Source organism: Oenanthe melanoleuca, chromosome 2 (assembly GCF_029582105.1).
Source record: "Oenanthe melanoleuca isolate GR-GAL-2019-014 chromosome 2, OMel1.0, whole genome shotgun sequence".
Taxonomy (NCBI): domain Eukaryota; kingdom Metazoa; phylum Chordata; class Aves; order Passeriformes; family Muscicapidae; genus Oenanthe; species Oenanthe melanoleuca.
This window is the reverse complement of record NC_079335.1, coordinates 134,389,221-134,409,443: the sequence shown is the minus strand read 5'-3', so window position 1 is coordinate 134,409,443 and position 20,223 is coordinate 134,389,221. Positions and strand designations below refer to the sequence as shown.

The 20,223-nt window shown below is 36.8% G+C and overlaps 1 protein-coding gene across 5 annotated transcripts in view; it reads right to left on the bottom strand.

Annotated features, from left to right (window-relative positions):
- Positions 1 to 505: 505 nt before the first annotated feature.
- Positions 506 to 20,223, bottom strand: part of ZEB1 (zinc finger E-box binding homeobox 1) — a 113,350-nt gene continuing 93,632 nt past the window's right edge. For 3 of the 5 annotated variants that reach the window (XM_056484263.1, XM_056484264.1, XM_056484267.1), the window contains exons 3-9: positions 19,018 to 19,080; positions 17,234 to 17,395; positions 14,198 to 14,400; positions 9,369 to 9,474; positions 6,738 to 8,548; positions 5,045 to 5,225; positions 506 to 3,009 (exon numbers count right to left, since the gene is read on the bottom strand). In XM_056484263.1, coding sequence (XP_056340238.1) covers positions 2,438 to 3,009; positions 5,045 to 5,225; positions 6,738 to 8,548; positions 9,369 to 9,474; positions 14,198 to 14,400; positions 17,234 to 17,395; positions 19,018 to 19,080 — 3,098 coding nt within the window. In that variant the 3' untranslated portion in view covers positions 506 to 2,437. The remainder of the gene's footprint in view (positions 3,010 to 5,044; positions 5,226 to 6,737; positions 8,549 to 9,368; positions 9,475 to 14,197; positions 14,401 to 17,233; positions 17,396 to 19,017; positions 19,081 to 20,223) is intronic. The other 2 variants (XM_056484268.1, XM_056484269.1) reach the window with 1 other exon arrangement.

The window sequence follows — 20,223 nt, the reverse complement described above, 5'->3', positions numbered from 1 at the left end:
TGTAAACTTTGCTTGAACTGCAAAACATTGTAAACATGCATATATAATAAAATTTTCAAGCCTTTATACTTACATTACTGAAATTATGTATCTGCAATGTTGGCATTTTATCTTTGGAAAGTTCAATAGCAATATATACATCAGCCTTTCCATGGACAACTAACTTATTGCTAAGTCAAGAAAACAGTTGTGGACTTATTTAATTTAAAATCAGTCTCATTGAAAAATAGCATTAAACAGTGTATTAGATAGGTACAGCAAAATAAAAAGACCCAAAAGAACAACCCACATGGCTCATTTTGAAAACTCAGTTGTTCTCCTGACCCTGGTAAATCAATGTAGCAATCCCTGTGCCTGCACACCGTTCAAACACTTCTTTCACTTCAATGCTCCTCACATGCCACTGAAACCCAGGATGGACATGGAAACAGGAGCTATGTCTCAGTAACTTCTCACAGAAATAATTTAAATGCACTTTCTACTTTACCACAATAATGACAGTAAATCAGACTTGTTGACGCATTTTATTGTGAGATGGGGAGTCTGGTAAAAAACTAGAAAATGACCATGATGTAACAAGGAACTTAAAAATGAAGTTTCAGATTTGTAACATACACACATGAATACAGGAACAAATTGGCACAAAAATGTTAAACATTGTTCCCAACACTGTTTTATAAGATTATTCTAATTTGGCTTACTAAGGAAATGAGAGTTTTATGGTTAGACTAATCTCTTAATAAAACTGCAGAGCATCATGCTATTAGTCACACAGTGAATTTCAAAATTTAAGAGCTTTATATTAAAAACTGGGTAAAGGTAAAATGAATTGATTGCAATTGTAAAATTAATACATTCCCATTTTAATTCTTCTGTTCTACAGTCCAAGGCAAGTATAAATGTTAACATAACACTGTTAAATCAAATCTCAATGCAAGAGAACCGATTGCATCTCTACTTTAAATCTTATCAACTTTCCAAATTTTCATACTAAAATATATTATTGTATTAATACAAACTACAGTATTATACACTACACTGTGTAATAAATAAAGAAATATAAAAATAAGACACATAAATATAAAAGTTTTCTAAAACTAAAAAGGTACATATGTCAGTAAGAAGGGTATTAATACTGCCAGGTTTGAAGACATACAGTACAAAATGTTGCACAGATCTATAAACTAAAAGAAATAAAATAATACTGATAGGTAAAAATCAGCTAACATTGTTAATAAATGGGGTCCATAATAACTAACATTTGAAAATACTTATGAGCCAGATAACATGTCATGTATGTGTCTGAAATTAAAGTAAACCAATAAAGCAATAAAGCAGATTAGAAAATTTCCCTTGTAATTATTGTAGAGAAATTCTGCAAGTCAGGTATTAAACCAAAATACCACCAAATAATTAAATAATGAAATATACCAGTGTTCTTACTTCTCTGATGGCTGAGTGTTTTTTCCCCATGAATAGTTTAGAAGTTTGATACAAATCAACAAATGCTAGTTATTGTAGGCCACACATTGGATAAAGGCTGCTTAGAGCCTTTGTAATACTGATAAATGGCACTTACAGCACATAGGTCTTGCATAAGGCCAAAGGAGATACAAAGCTTCATATCATATCCTTCATATTGTTACTACATACTCAAAACACAATTACAAACACTGTTTTTGACAACTTTCCTGTCCTTACCAGTATTAACACTGTTAGTCCCTGCAATCAGAACCCAACGACAATCTTCTCAACTACATTTTTAACCACATGAGTAAGAAACTTCAGTTCTTCTATCATCTTCTCTCTTAAGGCTAACAATACACTTTAAATGATAATATGCTCTACTACAACATCTAATGTCATAAACTGCTACCTTCTAGGTTGAATTTACAAAGGTAGCCAAGCACTGTTTGCAACTGCATTACACGTCTCTGCAAAAGGGAATTTTGTAGTGCAGAAGTTCTCACATTGTAAAACATAAGAAAAATACTGAAGTGGATTTAGGAAATGTTTTACCATAAAAAAAAATCATATAAATCTCTCCCAATTGTACAGTTTAAAAATTAATCAACTTAAGAATGAAAATTAATACTGATAAAACAAACAATGCCAGATGTTTGTCTAATAATCAGGTTTCCTACAACCTGTTAAATCTTTGCTTCCAGAGTCACTGTATTTTTCTAATCTGCTTCATGTTATAAACTTGTTCCTAACTTTGAAAACTGTGTGAAAAATTACTAAGTTTGAGGTTCAGGCACACCTGGATTTCTTTTTTTTTTTTTTTCTTTTCATTTTTTTATATATATATTTTTTTACACAGTAGTGAACAGAAATCACAGTATGCTACTGCGTTTCCATGAAAAGCATGTATAATATAGAAGGAACTTCATTACCAATTTTTTTTTCCTTATAGAAAAAACCTAGCATGTAAGCTTTATTCATTATTTTCTTCCGACACCTGCCCATTATTTTGTATAACATCCGGTTCTGCATTGCTTGCTTGATTTACAACTTCATCGTTCTTGTCACCTTCAGCTTTCCCTTCTTCCTCTTCTACTGCCGCTGCTTCTTCTGCATCCCCAACTTCTTGTAGTTCCCCACATTCTTTTCCTTCCTGAAGTCCCTCTATGTCTTTTTCTTCCTCCTCCTCCTCCTCTTTTTCACTGTATTCCTCCTCCTCCCTGGTGAGGCTCTCCCTCTCATCCGAGTCGATCTGCGAGGGGGAGGCAGTGGCGGCCGCGCGCTCCCCGCCCAGCGCCTCGGCGCCCAGCCCCAGCCCCAGCCCCAGCTCCTCGGGCTCGGCGCTGTCGCGCTCCTCCGGCTCCCGCTTGCAGTACGAGTAGCGATGGTTCATGTGCTGAGAGTAAGAGCCCGAGTGGGAAAACCTCTTCCCACACTTGTCACATTGGTAGGGTTTCTCCCCAGAGTGCAGTCGCATGTGCTCAATCAAATGGTGTTTGTGTTTGAACGCTTTCGTACAGATTCCACACTCGTGAGGTCTTTTACCTGGAAAATGAAGCACAAACAGTTGGGTGTCCTGTAGCTCAAGTTTTAAAAGTACACTGCTGTTTTCATTGCAAAATGTTGGTGAACATACCAGCATTGATTAAATTTTGTATAACAAGATGTTCTACTTCATGCATTATCAGCCCGAGTTTCTGTCTTGAGCCCCAAGGACGAAGGTGCAAGGGTGTATTGTCACAATCACTACAGTAATTTGTATGTTTTTAAGGAAAACTCATCATAGGAGGATAAAGAGATTCTTATATATAATTTCTAGCACAATAAAAGTGCAAATATAGATTAGAAAAGGAAACATTTTTCTCTCAAAAACTACTTTCAATTGCATTTTAACTTTTCTATATTGATGGCAGTTTAAAATCAACTAAGCTTTTACGTTGGGTTTTGTGTACCAAGTCCTTCCGTGAAATAGGTAAAAGGAAAACCATTTTAAAATCCAGGTTGAATGCCTTATGCACAAAACTTGCTGACTACACATGCATTGACATGAAAAAAAAACTGTTTCACTCAGTGTGTTTCTGCTATTTCTCAGCTATTGTCTTGTTTTTGGAGTCTCTTATAAACGTATCAGGAGTGTAGCAGTGTTATTTTGATTTTAACATTTGAAGTTGTTACACAAAACAACTTTGCAGTCTTAGCTCAGACACAAAAGACAAAGACAGTAAGACATCAGGTTTTTGGTCACACCACACAGATGACCAGCACATCCACATCATCTCATGCCAAACAAGCAACAAGGCGGGTGCTGGTCTCTCTGCCCATGAAACAAGTGATAGGACAAGAGGAAATGGCCTCAAGTTGTGCCAAGGGAGGTTTAGATTGGAAATTAGGAAAATTTCCACACCAAAAGGGTTGTCAAGCACTGGCACACGCTGCTTAGGGAAGTGGTTGAGTCACCACCCCCAGAGGTATTTAAAAGACAAGCAGATATGGCACTTTTGGGACAATGGTTTACCAGTGGACTTGGCAGTGCTGGCTTAATGGTTGGAATCAATGATCTTAAATGTCTTTTCCAACTTAAATGATTCTGTGATTTTGAATATTACATTGAACTTAAAACTGGTAGGGGAAGGACAATTGTGTGAGGAAAAGGAGGAGTTAAAAGAGTCCCAAGATAGGATAGGCATGACATTAGAAACCCTTAATGAATACAACTTGAGAAACTTGAGCAAGACAAAAAAGAATTTTTTATGCTTTTAATTTTATATGTGAGATAACATTAAAATGTTAATATGCAGAAATATATTTAATATAATAATTCAGCTACTCTGTGAACCAAGAGAGTAGCCAAAAGTTCTAAAGAGTTTATTTTATGGATATGCGGAAAGAGAAGATAACAGAGCCAGCAAGAAAGGAACAGATGTAAAGCAAGACCCAATATATATTTGGCACCTAACCAATAAAAAAAAGAACTTTTATTTTAAGACATCACAGAAGAAATAAGAGAGCAAGAGGTATTAAAAAAATCCTAAAGATACCAGAACTGGAGCCAAAAGGAACAATTATGAGAAATTAAAAATAAAAATCAAAGCCAAAAGGATGTTCTTTAGTGGTTAGATTCTATGTCTAATGAATAGCTGAAGCTTCAGGTCATTATAAACGTGGCTCGATTTGAAAATCCTTCATGCCAGATAGGCATGCTGCTTCTCATGTACAGTATCAAATACATACACAATCCCTCTTTTTCCAATTTTTAAATTTTTTAAAAAAACTTAAAATCAGGCAAGGTAAATTAGAAGCAATACATCCTCAGTTATAAGCTGTGGCTCACAGTGATAATCACAAGTCAGATGCAAAAACTTCCCTTTTTCTATTCAGGGTTTAGGTCTAACATATTTAAAGAAAGACTTTAAATAAAGAATTGCTGTTCTGTCAAACAAATATACAAACACAGGGGTTTCTAAAGAAAGCACAGGCAGTACACTGTCCCTACACTGCCTGAGAACTGGATTCCAGTTGAGATTATCAGTTACACATTCCCAAGAAATAATGACTGGAAAAGTGTTTTCCTAGTACATACCTGTGTGTTCATACTTATGTCTCAATAATGAGCTGCTCTTCTGGAATATTTTGTCACACAAATCACATGCATACATTCCATTTTCTGTCTTTCTCATCTTTTTCTTTGGGGGTGTTGAATCAGAATCATTTTGATCTTCTACATTGGATATTCCTTCTGAGCTAGTGTCTTGCCTTTCATCCTTCAGAAAAATTACAAAAAAAAGTTAAGTCCAATAAAAGAAGTCACCCACATAAACTGAAGCTGCTATTCTCATTCAATTCCATAAATAGCCAAACAGAATTGTTTAGACTTCCACAGTCAGAAACATCCTTTACTGCATTGTTCTGCTCTGCAGTCTCTGCCACCATCCAGATGCAGAATCCTCACTGGGACTGACTTTAATCACATCCAAGTCTGACTGTTGGTCAGGTCTAAGCTATGCTGGCACACCGTATTTTAGGGCCTACAAAATAAATGCAATATTACAGACCTGTAAAGCACTTCAGTAAGTGGGAAGAGCAAATTTGCCACCTAACTGCATTTTTCAGCTAATGCTGGTCACCTACCTTTTGCTGCCTCACAGATTTTATGAAGTTAAAAGATTGTTTTTGCTGAAGTTTTCACAAAAGAGCTGCTTAAGTTACCATTTGAATTTGCATATTTGACTACCCTCTTCCTCATGCAACTATCACAACTCCTACTTAACCCAAAATTTAAGGGACTTCAAAAAGTTTAATTAGTAAATCACAGTTTAGAATTAATTAGAAAATTACAATTTCAAAACTGTAATTGTTGTGTATTTCTAAGCATTTTAGGTGCTAAAGCTTCCCTGTAGAAGCACAGTAGTTTCTACTGATATCAGCAGCATCACACATACTTTATCAATATTATCAAATCTGAATATAAAAGAGTACATGTTAACTACATGTATATGTTAGCCTCAAACTTTTAATAAAAGCAGCCTTGCAACTCTTCAAGGCTCCTCAGTTGCTGGCAATATAGAAGCCTGAACAAAATGCTAGACAGCCAGTTTGTAAGATTTAAGTAGAAACACTCAGCCACTTTTCTGCTCTGCCCTGTCCCTACCTTAATGTACACAGGTGACTCTCAGGAGGATCTGACTGACCCCAGATCACATCTGGATGCACCCAGGGAGGAACAAACCAGGATACAGGAATGGCAGATGAAGATAAATATCTCCCTGACTTTCAATTGAGAATATATCTGCATTTTGTATAAAGTGCCATTACAGTGTAGGATGAATTCAGCTACTCTGCAAACCAAAAAAGCAGAGCAGCACAAAAGGAGTAGTCAAAACTTCCAAAGAGTTTACTTTCTGAATATGGGGAAAGAGGAGATACAGAAGCAACAAAAGACAGAAGCCATGTTTTATTTTGCTTTTTGATCAGGAGCATTAGATAGTCTTTAAAATAGTGAGCACTAATGTCCTAGAAGATTAAATACAAAGAATAACTGAGTTGTCCATGCACAACAGCTTCTGTAAGTCTGGACTCAAGCTGCCTGAGCTAACTAGCTTTGCAGAGGGCACAACAGTAATAACTACTACCCAGTTACAATCAAGTCAAATAAGCCTGATAGCTTGTATTTATATTTTTATTTAGTTCACCTTGATAGTTTTCTGTTAGCTCAGCACAAATACAGATTGAATACATCATACATACATCATGTAGGAATATGGATACCGAAGTACCTGATTTCCATTGGCTTGGGTCTGTTTTGGTGCTGTGTCATGAACTGCAGGACTAACTGTAGTAGAGTATGTATAAGCCACCTGTGGAATCAAAATGGTTTGCTTATTGGCAGCGAGAGCTCTCAAGCAGGGAACACTGTTCTGGTCAGCAATGGCAACAATTGTAGGTAACTGGGCAGTGACTGTAGGTATAGCAATATTTATGGGATTGGCACTTGGTGGGATTACATTTACAATAGGATCAGAGTCTGTAATACTGTTGTCCTTTTGTGGTTCTTTTTTTACACAAGTTAAGTTCAAAGGTTCTTCTTGGACAGAATAAACACTGTTCTGGTAAACACTAGTTATGGTAGATCTTTCCAACAGTTCTCCATGTTGCTTTGGTAGCGAAAGGTCAAGAGGTTCTATTTGTGGCTCTTCTTGTACACCCTCTGCCGTGTACGTGTAACCCTGTGAATTTCTTGATGAAGAAAGGTTTAGTGGTGATGCAGATGGCGTGCTACTGTGTGACCCATTCAGAGTTGAAGCCCCTGGTAAAGTCTGAGATTTCGTTGTACTGACAGGATTTTGCGAGTTATTTGTGCTGTTCTGGGGTTCACTCACATTTGTAGTTGCTGCTTGATCATCGTTACCTGCGGGACTGCTTAATTTAACTTGTTCAGGAGAAGATGGTCCAGAAGACTGCACAGAAATTTGTCCAGCTTGCATTTTTTCAAACCACTTTTTTACCACATCCAGTGGTAGGTTTACGGAATCTGCTATTTTTGAAAGCTCTTCTGCGCTTGGCTGTGCATTTAATGCATAATACGCTTTCAGGAGCGACAGAAGGTTCTTCAAAGGTGGCTGACCAGGAGACAAGTTGTTCTCCCCGGTTTCTGATGGGACAGGGGACTCGGGTTTCTCAGCTTCTGGTCCACTGGGCTGGGGAAGCTGAGGAGGGCTTTTTGTTTCATAGTGCTTTAATTCTTGAAGTGCATTAAGATCTCCTGGACAGTCATCACAAAGAAGACAAGTGCTATTGTTGGTCTCTCCTTCAAAGTTCTTATCTTTCTCAGACTTCACTGTGAGATCTTCTGGTAGTTTCTCATTTTTGCAACTATTTGCAGGAACAGGGTTTTCTTTTTTTAGATTTTGTGGAACAACCTGAAGTTGACTTGGCTGCTCCAAGCTGTAGTTGATGATAATTTTGGTTGTCCCATCTTGGTCAACCAAAGGAAGACTGATAGCTGAAATGAGGGAATGGCCAGCTTGTTGTATAGATGCATTGTTGATTGTTTCTTGTTCTTTGGATGCAAGATTAGCATGATTGTTTTCCAGTACTTGCCTTATTACATTACCATCCACTGCCACTTTTAGTACATTTTGAATGTCACTTAAATTGATGCTTATGGGAGACACCAGACCTACTGTTGGTAGAACAACAGCTTGCACCACACCCTGAGGAGAACTGGTTGCCTGCAATGGGCTACCACCACTAAAAACCCCATTTTGCAAAGGGGTTGAACAATTAATTCCTGAAGCAACCACTATGGGCTTGAATTCATAATCCACAGGTTCAGTTTTAATTTGGTTAAGAGGAAGCTGCTCTTGCAAGGGTTTATTTTCTATCTTTTGTCGTATCTGTGGTCTTGCTGGGCTACCTGGTGATGCAGAAAGGGAGGGGGAGGAGCACTGAGACATCTTGAGCCCTGACCGGGCTCGACCATTCACGGGCATCAAACCAATACACTTCTTACTGCTTATGTGTGAACTGTATGAACCAGAATGGGAAAAACGTTTCTTGCAGTTTGGGCACTCATATGGCTTCTCTCCTAAAGATAAGAAAAAAAAAAAATAAAAGAAAAAAGGCACATGCAACAGTTAACCAGGCTACAGTATAACTTCATCCAACAATAACTGTCTGAACGAATACATCATAACGACCTTTTAAAGATCCTAGGGGGAAAAAAATCTTATCTAGTGAATTGAACAGTAAGAGTATAGTTCTCAGCCATAGCTCTTTTAATAAGTTTGTCATCCACTAGTAGATATAGGATGGAGCCCACACAATCATGTGTTCCAGTATTTCTCTGTTTGACAATTACAGATTTCATTGAACTCCATGAAAGTTGCACCACCACTAACTTCTAACTTCTTATAAAACATTTCTTATAACTTTTCTAATAAATTGCGTCCTGAGTCTACTTTAATATGACTAATCTTGAATGATGACAATTACATCCACAGGAGGAACACACAGTTCTTATGTCCTGATTATTATCAATTAAAATTCTATAGCAAGGCTTGTAACACACTGAATGATCTGCAAACATTGAAAAAAAAAAAAACAAACAAAAACCCAATAGAAAAAAGTGAAAAGGACCAGAAAGATGCCCCCATTTCTTCTGCAACAAGTCAAGTTTTCCTTAATTGTAAGACATTAAGTTGCAACTGTAAATGCTCTTGAGTTTTTCTACATATACCCCACACACAGCTGAAGGCTGCAGTCAGTGCTTGCAGTATTCCAGAAGGAAAAAAAGTAAGGAAAACACGAGTATTTTACACTCAGACTTACAAGACTGCTATTATATCAAAGTTAAAAAGAGCAGAAATGGCAACATTAGTACTCAATTCAATGCTTGATTTATTTACCACTGTGGATTCGTAGGTGCTCCTTTAGGTGATGTTTGTATTTAAAAGCTTTTCCACATTCAGTGCACTTGAACTTTCGATTACCGCTGGACTGCGTCACATGTCTCTGTAAGAAGGAAGTCTTAATTATTGTACAGGACAGATCTTGCAGAAACTGTCTGCAGTTTCTTGTATTTTCACATTGCAACAGAGAAAACACAATACAAACCTGAAAAGAATCAACCATAATTGTAAGAGACTGAAGGGGTATGGAAAAACAAACAAATTACAAATCAGCTAAAAACTGAGGTACACATTGCTTCTGAATAAATCTGGTACAGTAAAAAGAAAGAAATGAAAAAGAATGTAAAATATAGTCGCCTGCTCTCCTAAATTCATGTGAAAAATTTAGAACGTATACTGACATGTTAGTAGGAAGTTTCAGCATGAATGCTAATTCTACTTGTGAAAGCAAAACCATCAGGAAAAACCCCAAGCCCACTAGCCACAGAATATTTCCTTGCAGGTCAGAGAAACATTAAAATCTATAGAATCCTGTTTAAACTTTAATTGGTTTACTTGATTTTTCCATTTCCATGCTTCCAGGGCTTACTGCTGCCTTGGATTCCTCTATATAATGATGCCACAGGATTGCTCAAGAGAAGGTAGCTGAATGACAATAAAGGAACTCTTGGTCACAATTAATTTGCAAAATAAATGTGAGAAACTAAACCAAAACAAAAATATGGAGGGATTTCCCAAGTACACAACACCAAACCTTTTCATTGAAGCTCTATGATTAGTTTTGTTAATTTTTCCTTGTGAGAGCATTTATTGTTAAGTTCTAAATTGTTTTTGTCTTTATTGTTATACTAGTTTAAAAAAAAGGCAAAAGCTAAGACAGACATGTAAATATATGTAGTATATACGTCACACGTATGTGCAAGATCTGTTTTTACCACAAACTCTATAAATCTATGAATGTGTATTTTTAAGGAGAAAAATTACATGCACTGACAGCTGATGCTCACTGGGTGCTGGGGCTCCTCCTGTGCACAGACATGACAACTGGGGGCTGAGAGCTGTGCTGGAGAAGCAGGGATGGATAAAACACAGGAGGATGATCCTGCTGTGAGACATGCCTGCAGATCTGAAGAACCTGTGGCTGTGCAAACTGATGGATGAAAGTCTGAACTCTCTGCTATGAGATAAGCTGTCCAAATTATCAACTCTTCCTGTTCTACTCCCTGTCCTCCTTTAACAGAGGACAAATTGAAATAAGATCATCTAAATTACTTCCACATACTCTAATTCAGCAGTTCCCTTGGGAGAAGCATTTGGTTAAGTTGCAGATGTACCCCTCAGGAGATACTGCTCCCACCCTGCTCAGGGTGTGCTGCTTCCTGCCTCCCCCTGGCTCTGCAGTGAGGTCTCCACTCTGAATTATCCTGGTTAGCACCTGACCCTCACTCCCAGGTTTGTCAACTGTCTTTTGCTAGTTCACATTGCTTTTCAGCTCTGTTTAAGTAAGTCTCTTGAAGATGATGTTCTACTAGATTGTGGCTGACTCATTGCATTTCACTTTAATGATCCAACTGCAATGAGTCTAGAGGACTGTGTCAGGATTTACTTAAGCCTGCTGAGAATCAGTTACTACTGTTTAACTTGAATTATAAAAGCTAACAGATCTTGGAATATATACAGTTACTGCAGGTCCTGGACTACATAAATATTCATACCAAATATCAGTGCATGTATTCAATCTGTCAGAAATGTTTCTGCTCCAGACTTTAAAATCTTTAATGTTCTATTTCTAAGGCATGGAAGTACACACTCTACTTATCTAATTTTTATTAATTTTTTTCTGTTTTCCTGGTCATAGCTGTAAGGTGCTTTAAGCTTTCTGCTAGGTAGAGTTTCCAAATCTATTCTGCCTTAGCTTCTTATATTTGTAACTCTCTGTTCAGCTTTCTTGCTGTGTCTCATAGTAATGCTTTATAAATGTGGGGCTTCCTCAGAATTACTCTAAAGGATCACTTTAAATGTAACTGAGAAATCATAACACTTCTCCAAAGTACCACCTGTGATACTTTCATTTTCTCAAATGGTTTTCCCCATCTCAGCACTGTTAAAGACACATTAGTTTGTACCTGTGATACGTGATATATTTCTAATACATTGTACATAATTCCTACATACATAATTGTACATTGTACACAAATTGTACATTTTCTGCTCATTAAAGTATTAACTGCAACATTCAAAGTATATTCTTCTGCACTCCTTCAAGGACTGAAAGAAGAAACATCAGCACTAAGGTCTATAACCAGCCACTAGTACATCTCCACACCAAATGTTTACTGGGCTTAGGACTGAAACCCACCCCTCTCACACCAGAAAACAAAACTAGTTAATGAGAATCCTCAAAAGGTATTTGGAAGATGGAAATTACAGGTATATCAGGGATTTGTCACAGAGGGTTTGACCATGGTTTCCAAGAACTGCCATTTCTCAGCAGTGTGCATGACACTGTGAAATTCTGAAAAACTACCTATAGGTACTTCATAAATTGATGAGAAAAAAATTAAAACAAATATAAGAAGCACATTTTCATGCAAGAAGCACATTTCCATGCTTCAACATCTCTTTAGATGCTTTGCATGTGAAGGCAGATGACACATGCATCATCACCTCCTACCAACTGGTAGAGGTGTAGGAGCAGCCAAGGGTGCACAAGGGGAGGAGCATGGGGGGAAGGGAGGGAGAGAAGAAAAAGGTGCAGGATGGCTCTCAGCTCTCTGCTGGAGCAGGAGTAGAACATTTGCATATCTTCCCCTGGCTCAAAAGGAGGCCCAGTGTACAGGTACCCCTTCCACTGCCTTCACTAAGCTAGGTTTTATCTTTGCTTATTGTTTCTTTGTACAGAACAATTACAAAATTGTCACATGATGGCCATTACCAGCTAACAAAGTTATCCAAATAATCTATGGTCAGGGGAAGTTCTTTAAGAATAAGACATCAAGTTTTAAAGATGTTTTAGATCCACAACCAGGAGGTTTATACTTTAAGGACAAAAGTTCATTTTCCATTACACAAACGATGTAATCATGTATACACAGCCAATTTTGAAGACATGACAAGTTTGTGATAATAACAAATAAACAAGTATTTCAAATTTCCAAATATCTAAACTATTGTAGTTTTCATTCTGGCTATGTCTTGAGAAAATAGAATAATACCTAAATGGGTATAATACTGAGTTCCAGATACTCCATAGAAACAACATTAATCAAATACAATTGTGCCTTCAAAAGTATAAATCCATTAAAATATTTTTTATGGGAATATAGTTTAAGATCCCCTTTTTAGCAACTCTTCTGAGAGTGTTTACTCACTTGGTATTTTTTATTTTTTGATTCAAACTACATGCAAATATGGGAAAGCCTTCTATCTCCCCCAGCTACTTTATTATTCTGGTTTTAGGCTTGTAACTGAAAAGACTGGAAACAAATGTGGTAACCCACAAGAAAAGCATTATATAAATAGCATTCACAGCTTTTATAGTTAGAAATATAAGATGTACTTAAGATAAAAGTAACTTTTAAAGTGCAAACCAAGCCAAAAAGGAAGTGAAACAGAAATTAATGGTTCATGGGAAGCATAGTTGAGTCAAAAAGAACTGCCACACCAGAACATGCTGGTGAGGTTATTCCAGTACTTATTGTACTGATTTAATTGAACTGTGAATGTGAACACTCAGGTACAAAAATGTATAATAAATTTTTAAGCCTGTTAAATTGTTGAACCTGGTGATATTTTGTAGGATGGAGGTTAACAGCCCATGTGTAGAAAAGCTTCCTTTACTCTGGTTTCCTCAAGTAAAGCATCTTCCTTTACTCTGGACTGCAGCCTGTTGGTTTGGTGCTACCAGAGACATTGGAAGTACCTTTACTTTTACATTCTGTTTTGCATTTTTCTGTTATATTTGTCTCCTGTCTCCTTTTTGGAGAATATCTATCTTTCTAGTCTGTCCTCTGAAGGAAACATCTCCAACTTTAACTTGGTGGTGGAAAATCTGTATGTTTTTTCCTCTGGATAATTCCTGACTGTTTCAGTTGGTTCCTGAGCCTCAGAATGCCTTTATTAAACTATTGAAGCATGTGCTAGGGATGGATGTTGGAACATTATGGGGACAAAAAAAGAAAAGAAAAAGAGGGATAGGAGAACAGTCTCAGGATCTTCTGTAATGATCAGATGGTTAACTCATGGTTTCAGGGACCCATGCCCCGGTCAACCCATGAACCAGAGAAAACATGCTCATAACATCTTTAGCCTTTTCTGTTGCTTCATTTATACTGAAACACCATATTTTACACACTAATTATTTGTATATTGTCTTACAGCATGAGTTGCATTTGAAAATTGTACCTCACAGTACAAACAACACAATGGTTTGTTTCTTAAGGGCAAAAATGCTACAGCAAATTGTGAATCATTCAAACAGGACTTATGAAAAAAAAGGGTAAGTGTTTCATTAAGAGTTTGAAATTAGCTGTGAGTAATTTTTATGCAATGGTAGCCAATGAACAGAAAAAACCACCAAATTACCTATAAATATAATAAAACTTTCTGAAAACAGCCCTTGTGCCTAGATGAATGAAAACAGGAATTGAGACCTCAGCCTTTGACAGCTACAGAAAAAGCCTGGCTTGAGCAGCAAGCCTGAGAGTGTGCTCTGGGGCGTGACCACCAGCACACAGATGATCTGCTGGGAGCATTTACCTGCTCTGCACATTTCTGCCCACGTAACAGATCCCAGGACAATAACCCTGAATTCAAACGCCACTTACTGGATCCCTTCCTGATTTGTGTGATGTCATGTGGCGGTCGAGCTGCGTCCTGTAGGCGAACGTGTAACTGCACAGGGAGCAGCTGAAGTTATCCTCGTTCTTCTCATGGCGGTATTTGATGTGTTCCTTCAGGGAGGTAAAACGCTTGTACCCGCGATCGCAGTACGGGCAGGTGAGCAGCTGGGAAAACGCGTCAGGTGTTCCTGCACAGGAGAGACAGAGCACCAGACTTCAACACACAACTGCCAGACTTACTACCAGCAACAAACAGGCTTTACATTTACACCTATCACTGTGAAAAAACATGCAGCTGTTGCAAGCTCCATTTGTTTTAGAGAAGGTGATAATTTAGATTTTTCCATACTGTGGTACGGTTGCCCCAATGTAGCTTGGGGAGAGTCAGCACAATATGCTGACAGGGAATGGATTTAAACCAAAAAAGACTAGATATAAAGAAGAAACTTTTCATGATGAGGGTGGTAAAATACTTCAACAGGTTGCCTAGATGGGTGGCAAATGCCCCATTCCTGGAAATATTCAAAACCAGCTTGAAAAGGGTTCTGAGCACCATGATGAAGTTGAAGATGTCCCACCTGGACCTAGATGACCTTTAGAAGTCCTGTACCAAAAAACAAACTCTATGATTCACAGATATGTATGTGTTAGTAGGACATACTGTCTGCAGGATAGAAAGTAGACAGATCAAACATGAGGCCATACATATGAGTCTAATGCGATCTATGGAATCTATTTTGTTGGCTTTCATAAAGTACTTTGATATTCAAACAGGGAAAATGAAACAAAATTGAAGCTAAATAATAATTTCACAAGTCACCATTTACAAAGTTCCAGCTCCATCCCTTCTTACCAGCATATGTTTAGCCCTCTACACAGTAACTCATTTTATCCTTGAAAAACTAATTTTTTAAAGGACCAAAAAAAAATTTTCTTTACAAATTGATAAAAGTACGTTCAAATAAGTGTAGGGCTTGCTTTATTTGATCAAACCATCAATTTATAGGTGTGATATCCTCCAATGACCATGCCACTCTTCCTTGCCTCAAGACAAACAGGAAGTAAATGTTGCTAGGATGTACCTATGCACTGAGCTGAGCATGAGAAAGGTGGAAGGTCTTTACTGATTAACATTTTATGCTCTGACGCACAATGGGCACATTTGTACATGCTGTCATTTTAAGTTTCAGAACTGTAAGAATTATTAATACTCATAAATGAACCAGTACTTTAGAAAGTACTTCTGAATTATTTACCTTCATGACCTCTTCCAGCAGTTATCATCACAGATTGATTATATGTTCTACGAAGTAGGAATTCATTCTGTTTGCCTGGAATTTACCAACCTAATTTTTAGTGAATGTGCCACTGATCATGCAACAGTGAAAAGTAATCAGACCACTTTTCCTTATTACTAAAAATCACCACTTTTTCTGTCATATAGGTTTTTTTTACACTTGTTAGAGTAACAATCAAAACAACCCTACCCACAGGGATTTTTTGTTGTTCTATCCATGTCTGCTTTCCCTGGCTTAGCTGAGTTGTCCAAAAACAAAGCCATCCCAAGATATGTAGACCAAGTATACTTCCTTTCAATTTTCTTTTTGCCATCTATAATTCAACTCATCTGACATAAAGAATACTCCACTTCAGCACAAATACAACTTAGTGGAAATGTCAGAAACATATTAATTTAAATCCTATTTCCATTGGAGGAAACAGAGAAATGAAAACAGCTTCCCAAAGTCACTAAAAACTCTGCTTCTGTCACTTCTCTTGTCTACTTTCCCAGTTTGGAAGCATGCATCTTTACCAAATGTCATGATATTTTTGGCATTTTCTGTTCCAAAATGATTAAAATACAACAGTATTATTCAGCATTGTGATCTTCACAATACTTCTCAGTGAAGTTACTGGGATAGGTCCAATTTAAATGATTAATGCAAATGTGAATTTTTAATGATTACATGGAAATCATATAGCAAGTCTGTAAAACTAACTTGACAATATGTGCCACTGCAACCACATATTAAAATCTTAAATTAATGAATGTACTTTTAAAAGTAAAATCTGTAATAGCATAAAATCTCTGGAGGAGCAGAATGAAAAGGTTATCTTTGCTTTTTTCACTGCTCTCCCTTAGACTCCAGTACAGTGCTACAGCTACAATGACATTTATCTGTTCAGTTATATTCATTTCTTAAAACAGCTAGAACACAACTCCTAACCATTTATATAGGCTGTTACTTTTTCTTGAAAATTCATAAATACTCCAAATGTCACAAGCTAAGCTGAACACTTGAGAAAACACACAGAATGCAAAACCAATCTCAACAGCATTCTTTTTCAAATATTTCATGACTAAGAAATCAATAAAATGTAACTTCTCATCTCACTCAAACATCTTAAGCATGAAACTTCCTCAGAGGAAAAAAAAAATACATCAACTTAAAAATAACAACAGGTCATTACTTTTTCACATAAACGTTTTTGTATGGACAATACTTCCTTTTTCTCTGCTGCTGCCCTTTCAGGCAAAAAACCCCAAAAGTCTGTCATAAACTGCCTACCAAATAAAAGAAATTCTACCTAATAGATCTTTTGGGGAGCTTTGTTTAGAAATATAAAAAATGAAAGAAACATTTTATAACTCTCCTTAAGTTATTCTTATATAAAACTGTACTATTTTCCTATACTTTTACTATGTTTAATACATATTTATTCTGTTCTTTCATATAATGATGCTGAATGGATTTATGAAAACTTGAACTTTTCTTTCCAATGACTTGAGGTTATCATTTAAGTACTCATACAACTGAATCCCAATGCATGTCTTGTTTCACAAAATCAAGTGGAAATGTTTTTTTGCATGATGATCCTATCCTCTTATAATTATTTAGCTAAGGGTTTTTTTCCTCTATAGTTACAAATATATGCACTGCTGTCTTCTTAAGTACAGCAGAAGTTTTGGGTCAATGAGTACAATTGATTTCATAAGAACTGAACTGATGACATATTTACCATTTTCATCCTGACCACTAGCTTCTGGTGTGCCTTGTCTCTGGTCCTCCTCAGGTGCTTCAGGGTAGATAACAGCTGTATCTTCTTGTTTAAGGAATTCTTCAACATTAGGGTCATGGTTTTGCTCATTTTCTGCATCAGAATCACATTCATCTTCTTTAACTAAGTGTGAAAAACAATCCACAAGATACAAAATTAAGTTTAAAAAAGAACATAAATGAGATTCAGTAATTCACATTGCCAAATCTCCCTCTAGCCAAGGATTTAAAAACTCTTTACAGATACTAGTGTAGGTCAATCCCTATAAGATGCCAGATTACACCATGCTTTAAAAGATCTGGTAGCATAATGATATTTAAAAACTTGACTAAACACAGTTAGCCTCTTTAACTCAGTGCACTTCTATCATTTCAGATTTAGCTGTTCTCAGTATCATTAAAAATCTTAAATGCAACATTAACTATGATTTAGGCCTTGTAGTTGGAAGGCCAGTTTACCATCTTGGCTCCTGTGTTTGCAAAAGTACACTTGTTGCCTTCAAGACACAATTCTTAATGCTATTTATAACTGTTAATTAGCACAACCTCACAAGATATTAAAACTCATTAACAAGCTGGCCAGATAAATGCAGCAAATTTGAACTCTGACTGGCTTGTTCTCTGGCATTGGAAATGGCTACCAAAAAGACTTCAGATATAGTTAATAACCTTCAACATTCTCCAGTTAAAAACTTAAGAGAAAAACCCAGCGAAAAACTGTATTGTAAAATTAGCAAATAATAAATTAAATATTTTACCTAATGATTGTATAATAAATATTTGATCCCAAGTACTTGCCTAACTACATTCTCCACAGAGTTTATTTTTACCATGGTGGAACATTCTGTGAAAGCTGTGCCTGCAGCACCCTAAATCATGACAGATGTTCTCCACTATTAATGTGAGACATATTTTTAATAGAAAAGGGAAGTTTTATGATTCATCTCTCAGTGTGAAGTCACATACTCAATTTACAATTTGACAAAATCTTTTTATGACACAAGGCAGTCTCTCACATGTAGACTATAATGCAATGAATAATGCAGCTCTCCATACTTATGTGGAGAGAAATGACTTTATAGAACCAAAAAGAATGTGTGAAACTAGAGTTTAAAACATATTAATGTGTTCAGACGTGAGTTTGCTTTTAAATAAGACTTACTCTGATATTATCTACCTATCTAGTAAGGGAATCAAATAAACCCTCCATAAACTTTTAAAAACTTGGATGGGATATATATTAATCTTATGTCAAGCAGGGAAATGGAAAAAAAAACCAAACTATTTGTTTTTATTTGAGTCTGAAACTGAAGTACACATTTTATTTTGCCTTCTGTGTAATCAGTACAAAGAGAGGAGATGGTAATAAAATACAGTATTAGCTGAAGTCTATTTTTGTATATTTCTCATAATTTAAAACACTACCTGTTGACATCTCTATCTAAGAGTATTCCTTGTTTTGCCCTTTGGAGATGTGGTGCTGCCAGAGCTGTGTGATCAGTCCTTGGGAGGGAGGGCTGCTCTGTGTCACTGGTTACCTACACCTCTGGACCCTGGCTACCAAAAGATTCCCAGACTTTTTTCCTCAGCTAAAACAGTGTTTACAGTTTAAGACCCCAAGCATGGAAAAGCAAAGTATTTTTATAAACAGAGGTGGGAGAATTCCAAAGATTTCAGAATGATTGTCACCTAACCAAAACTCTATAGCACTTTATGAATAAGGGACTCAGATTAACAAAGAAATACCTGTACATCCAATTTCATCTGTCTGAGCTTCAGGCCCCAGGATTTCCTTTCTTTCTTTTCCAGCTGAAATAGCACATTTCACAAAAAGAATGACTATTTAAAGAAAACCCCACAAAACAGCAACAACAGAAGCCACATGCACACCAACAACTTAATACACTTGAGCTATTTCCTCAGCAGTGCTTTCCATTTCTGTATTGTTTAGAAGAAGTGAATTTAAAGACAATGTTCTTTTAAAAATATGGATGGCACATTATTTCAGCAGTGTGTGATCAGTTGAACCACAAAGATATTTCATATTTAAGGAAACTAAACCTTAAAAGGAAGCAATACTAAACACTGACCATTATGTGAATTGAGGTAAAGACACAGACAGTGTGTTTCACCAACAAATAAAGAGTCAGCTACTTAAGTGACCCCTTCTATAAATGCAGCTATCTGATACACTGGAATATTATTTCCAGAAATCAGAACATCATAAAACAAATGCAGTTATATTATTTTGTCCAATTAGCGGTTTTCAGAAATTATTGATAATTTGCTGGTAATGTCTGCAAACAGCAACCTAATGTGTTCTCTTTCTTGCAAATCATCTGGAAACCACTTAAGGCTGTGATTGCCTTTAAAAATTTAAAAAAAAAAAAGGATTTTAAACACATGCTTCCCCTTCAGAAGGGGGAACTGTGCACTATAGATATGCTTCATGTATTGATTCCAATACTCAGAATAAGTCTGCAGAAACAACCTGCTGCTCCAGCTCTGCCAGCTCTGCTGAGCTGCAGCCTTCAAGGCTGCAGCATGGAAGTTTTAACTCACTAGAGGTTCAAATCAATAAGTGGCCAAGTTGTTCTTCATTTCAGTTCATTGGTTAGCACAGACTGGGGAGCTCCCCCAGGAAAAGCCACTGCTGACATTTCTGTCAGTACCTGCCTTAGGGCAGGAGTACACAGGAAAGCTATGTTGTCTTGGTTTGCTCTTTATCAGTACTGTGCTATGTTAACAGATGTGAAATTAAAGCTTTATTTCATAGTTTCATTATGGAAACCTTGGATGCTTCAGACCTACACTCCAGAAAAAGCCTTCTAGGTGATGCAGAAGGTTAGAGCACACAGCTTCTCTGACCTGAAATGACAACTGTTATACTTCTATTTACCCTACTTCAGAGCAGGCAAAAAAATCCTTTAGGCTGGCAAGTCAAAAGCCCAG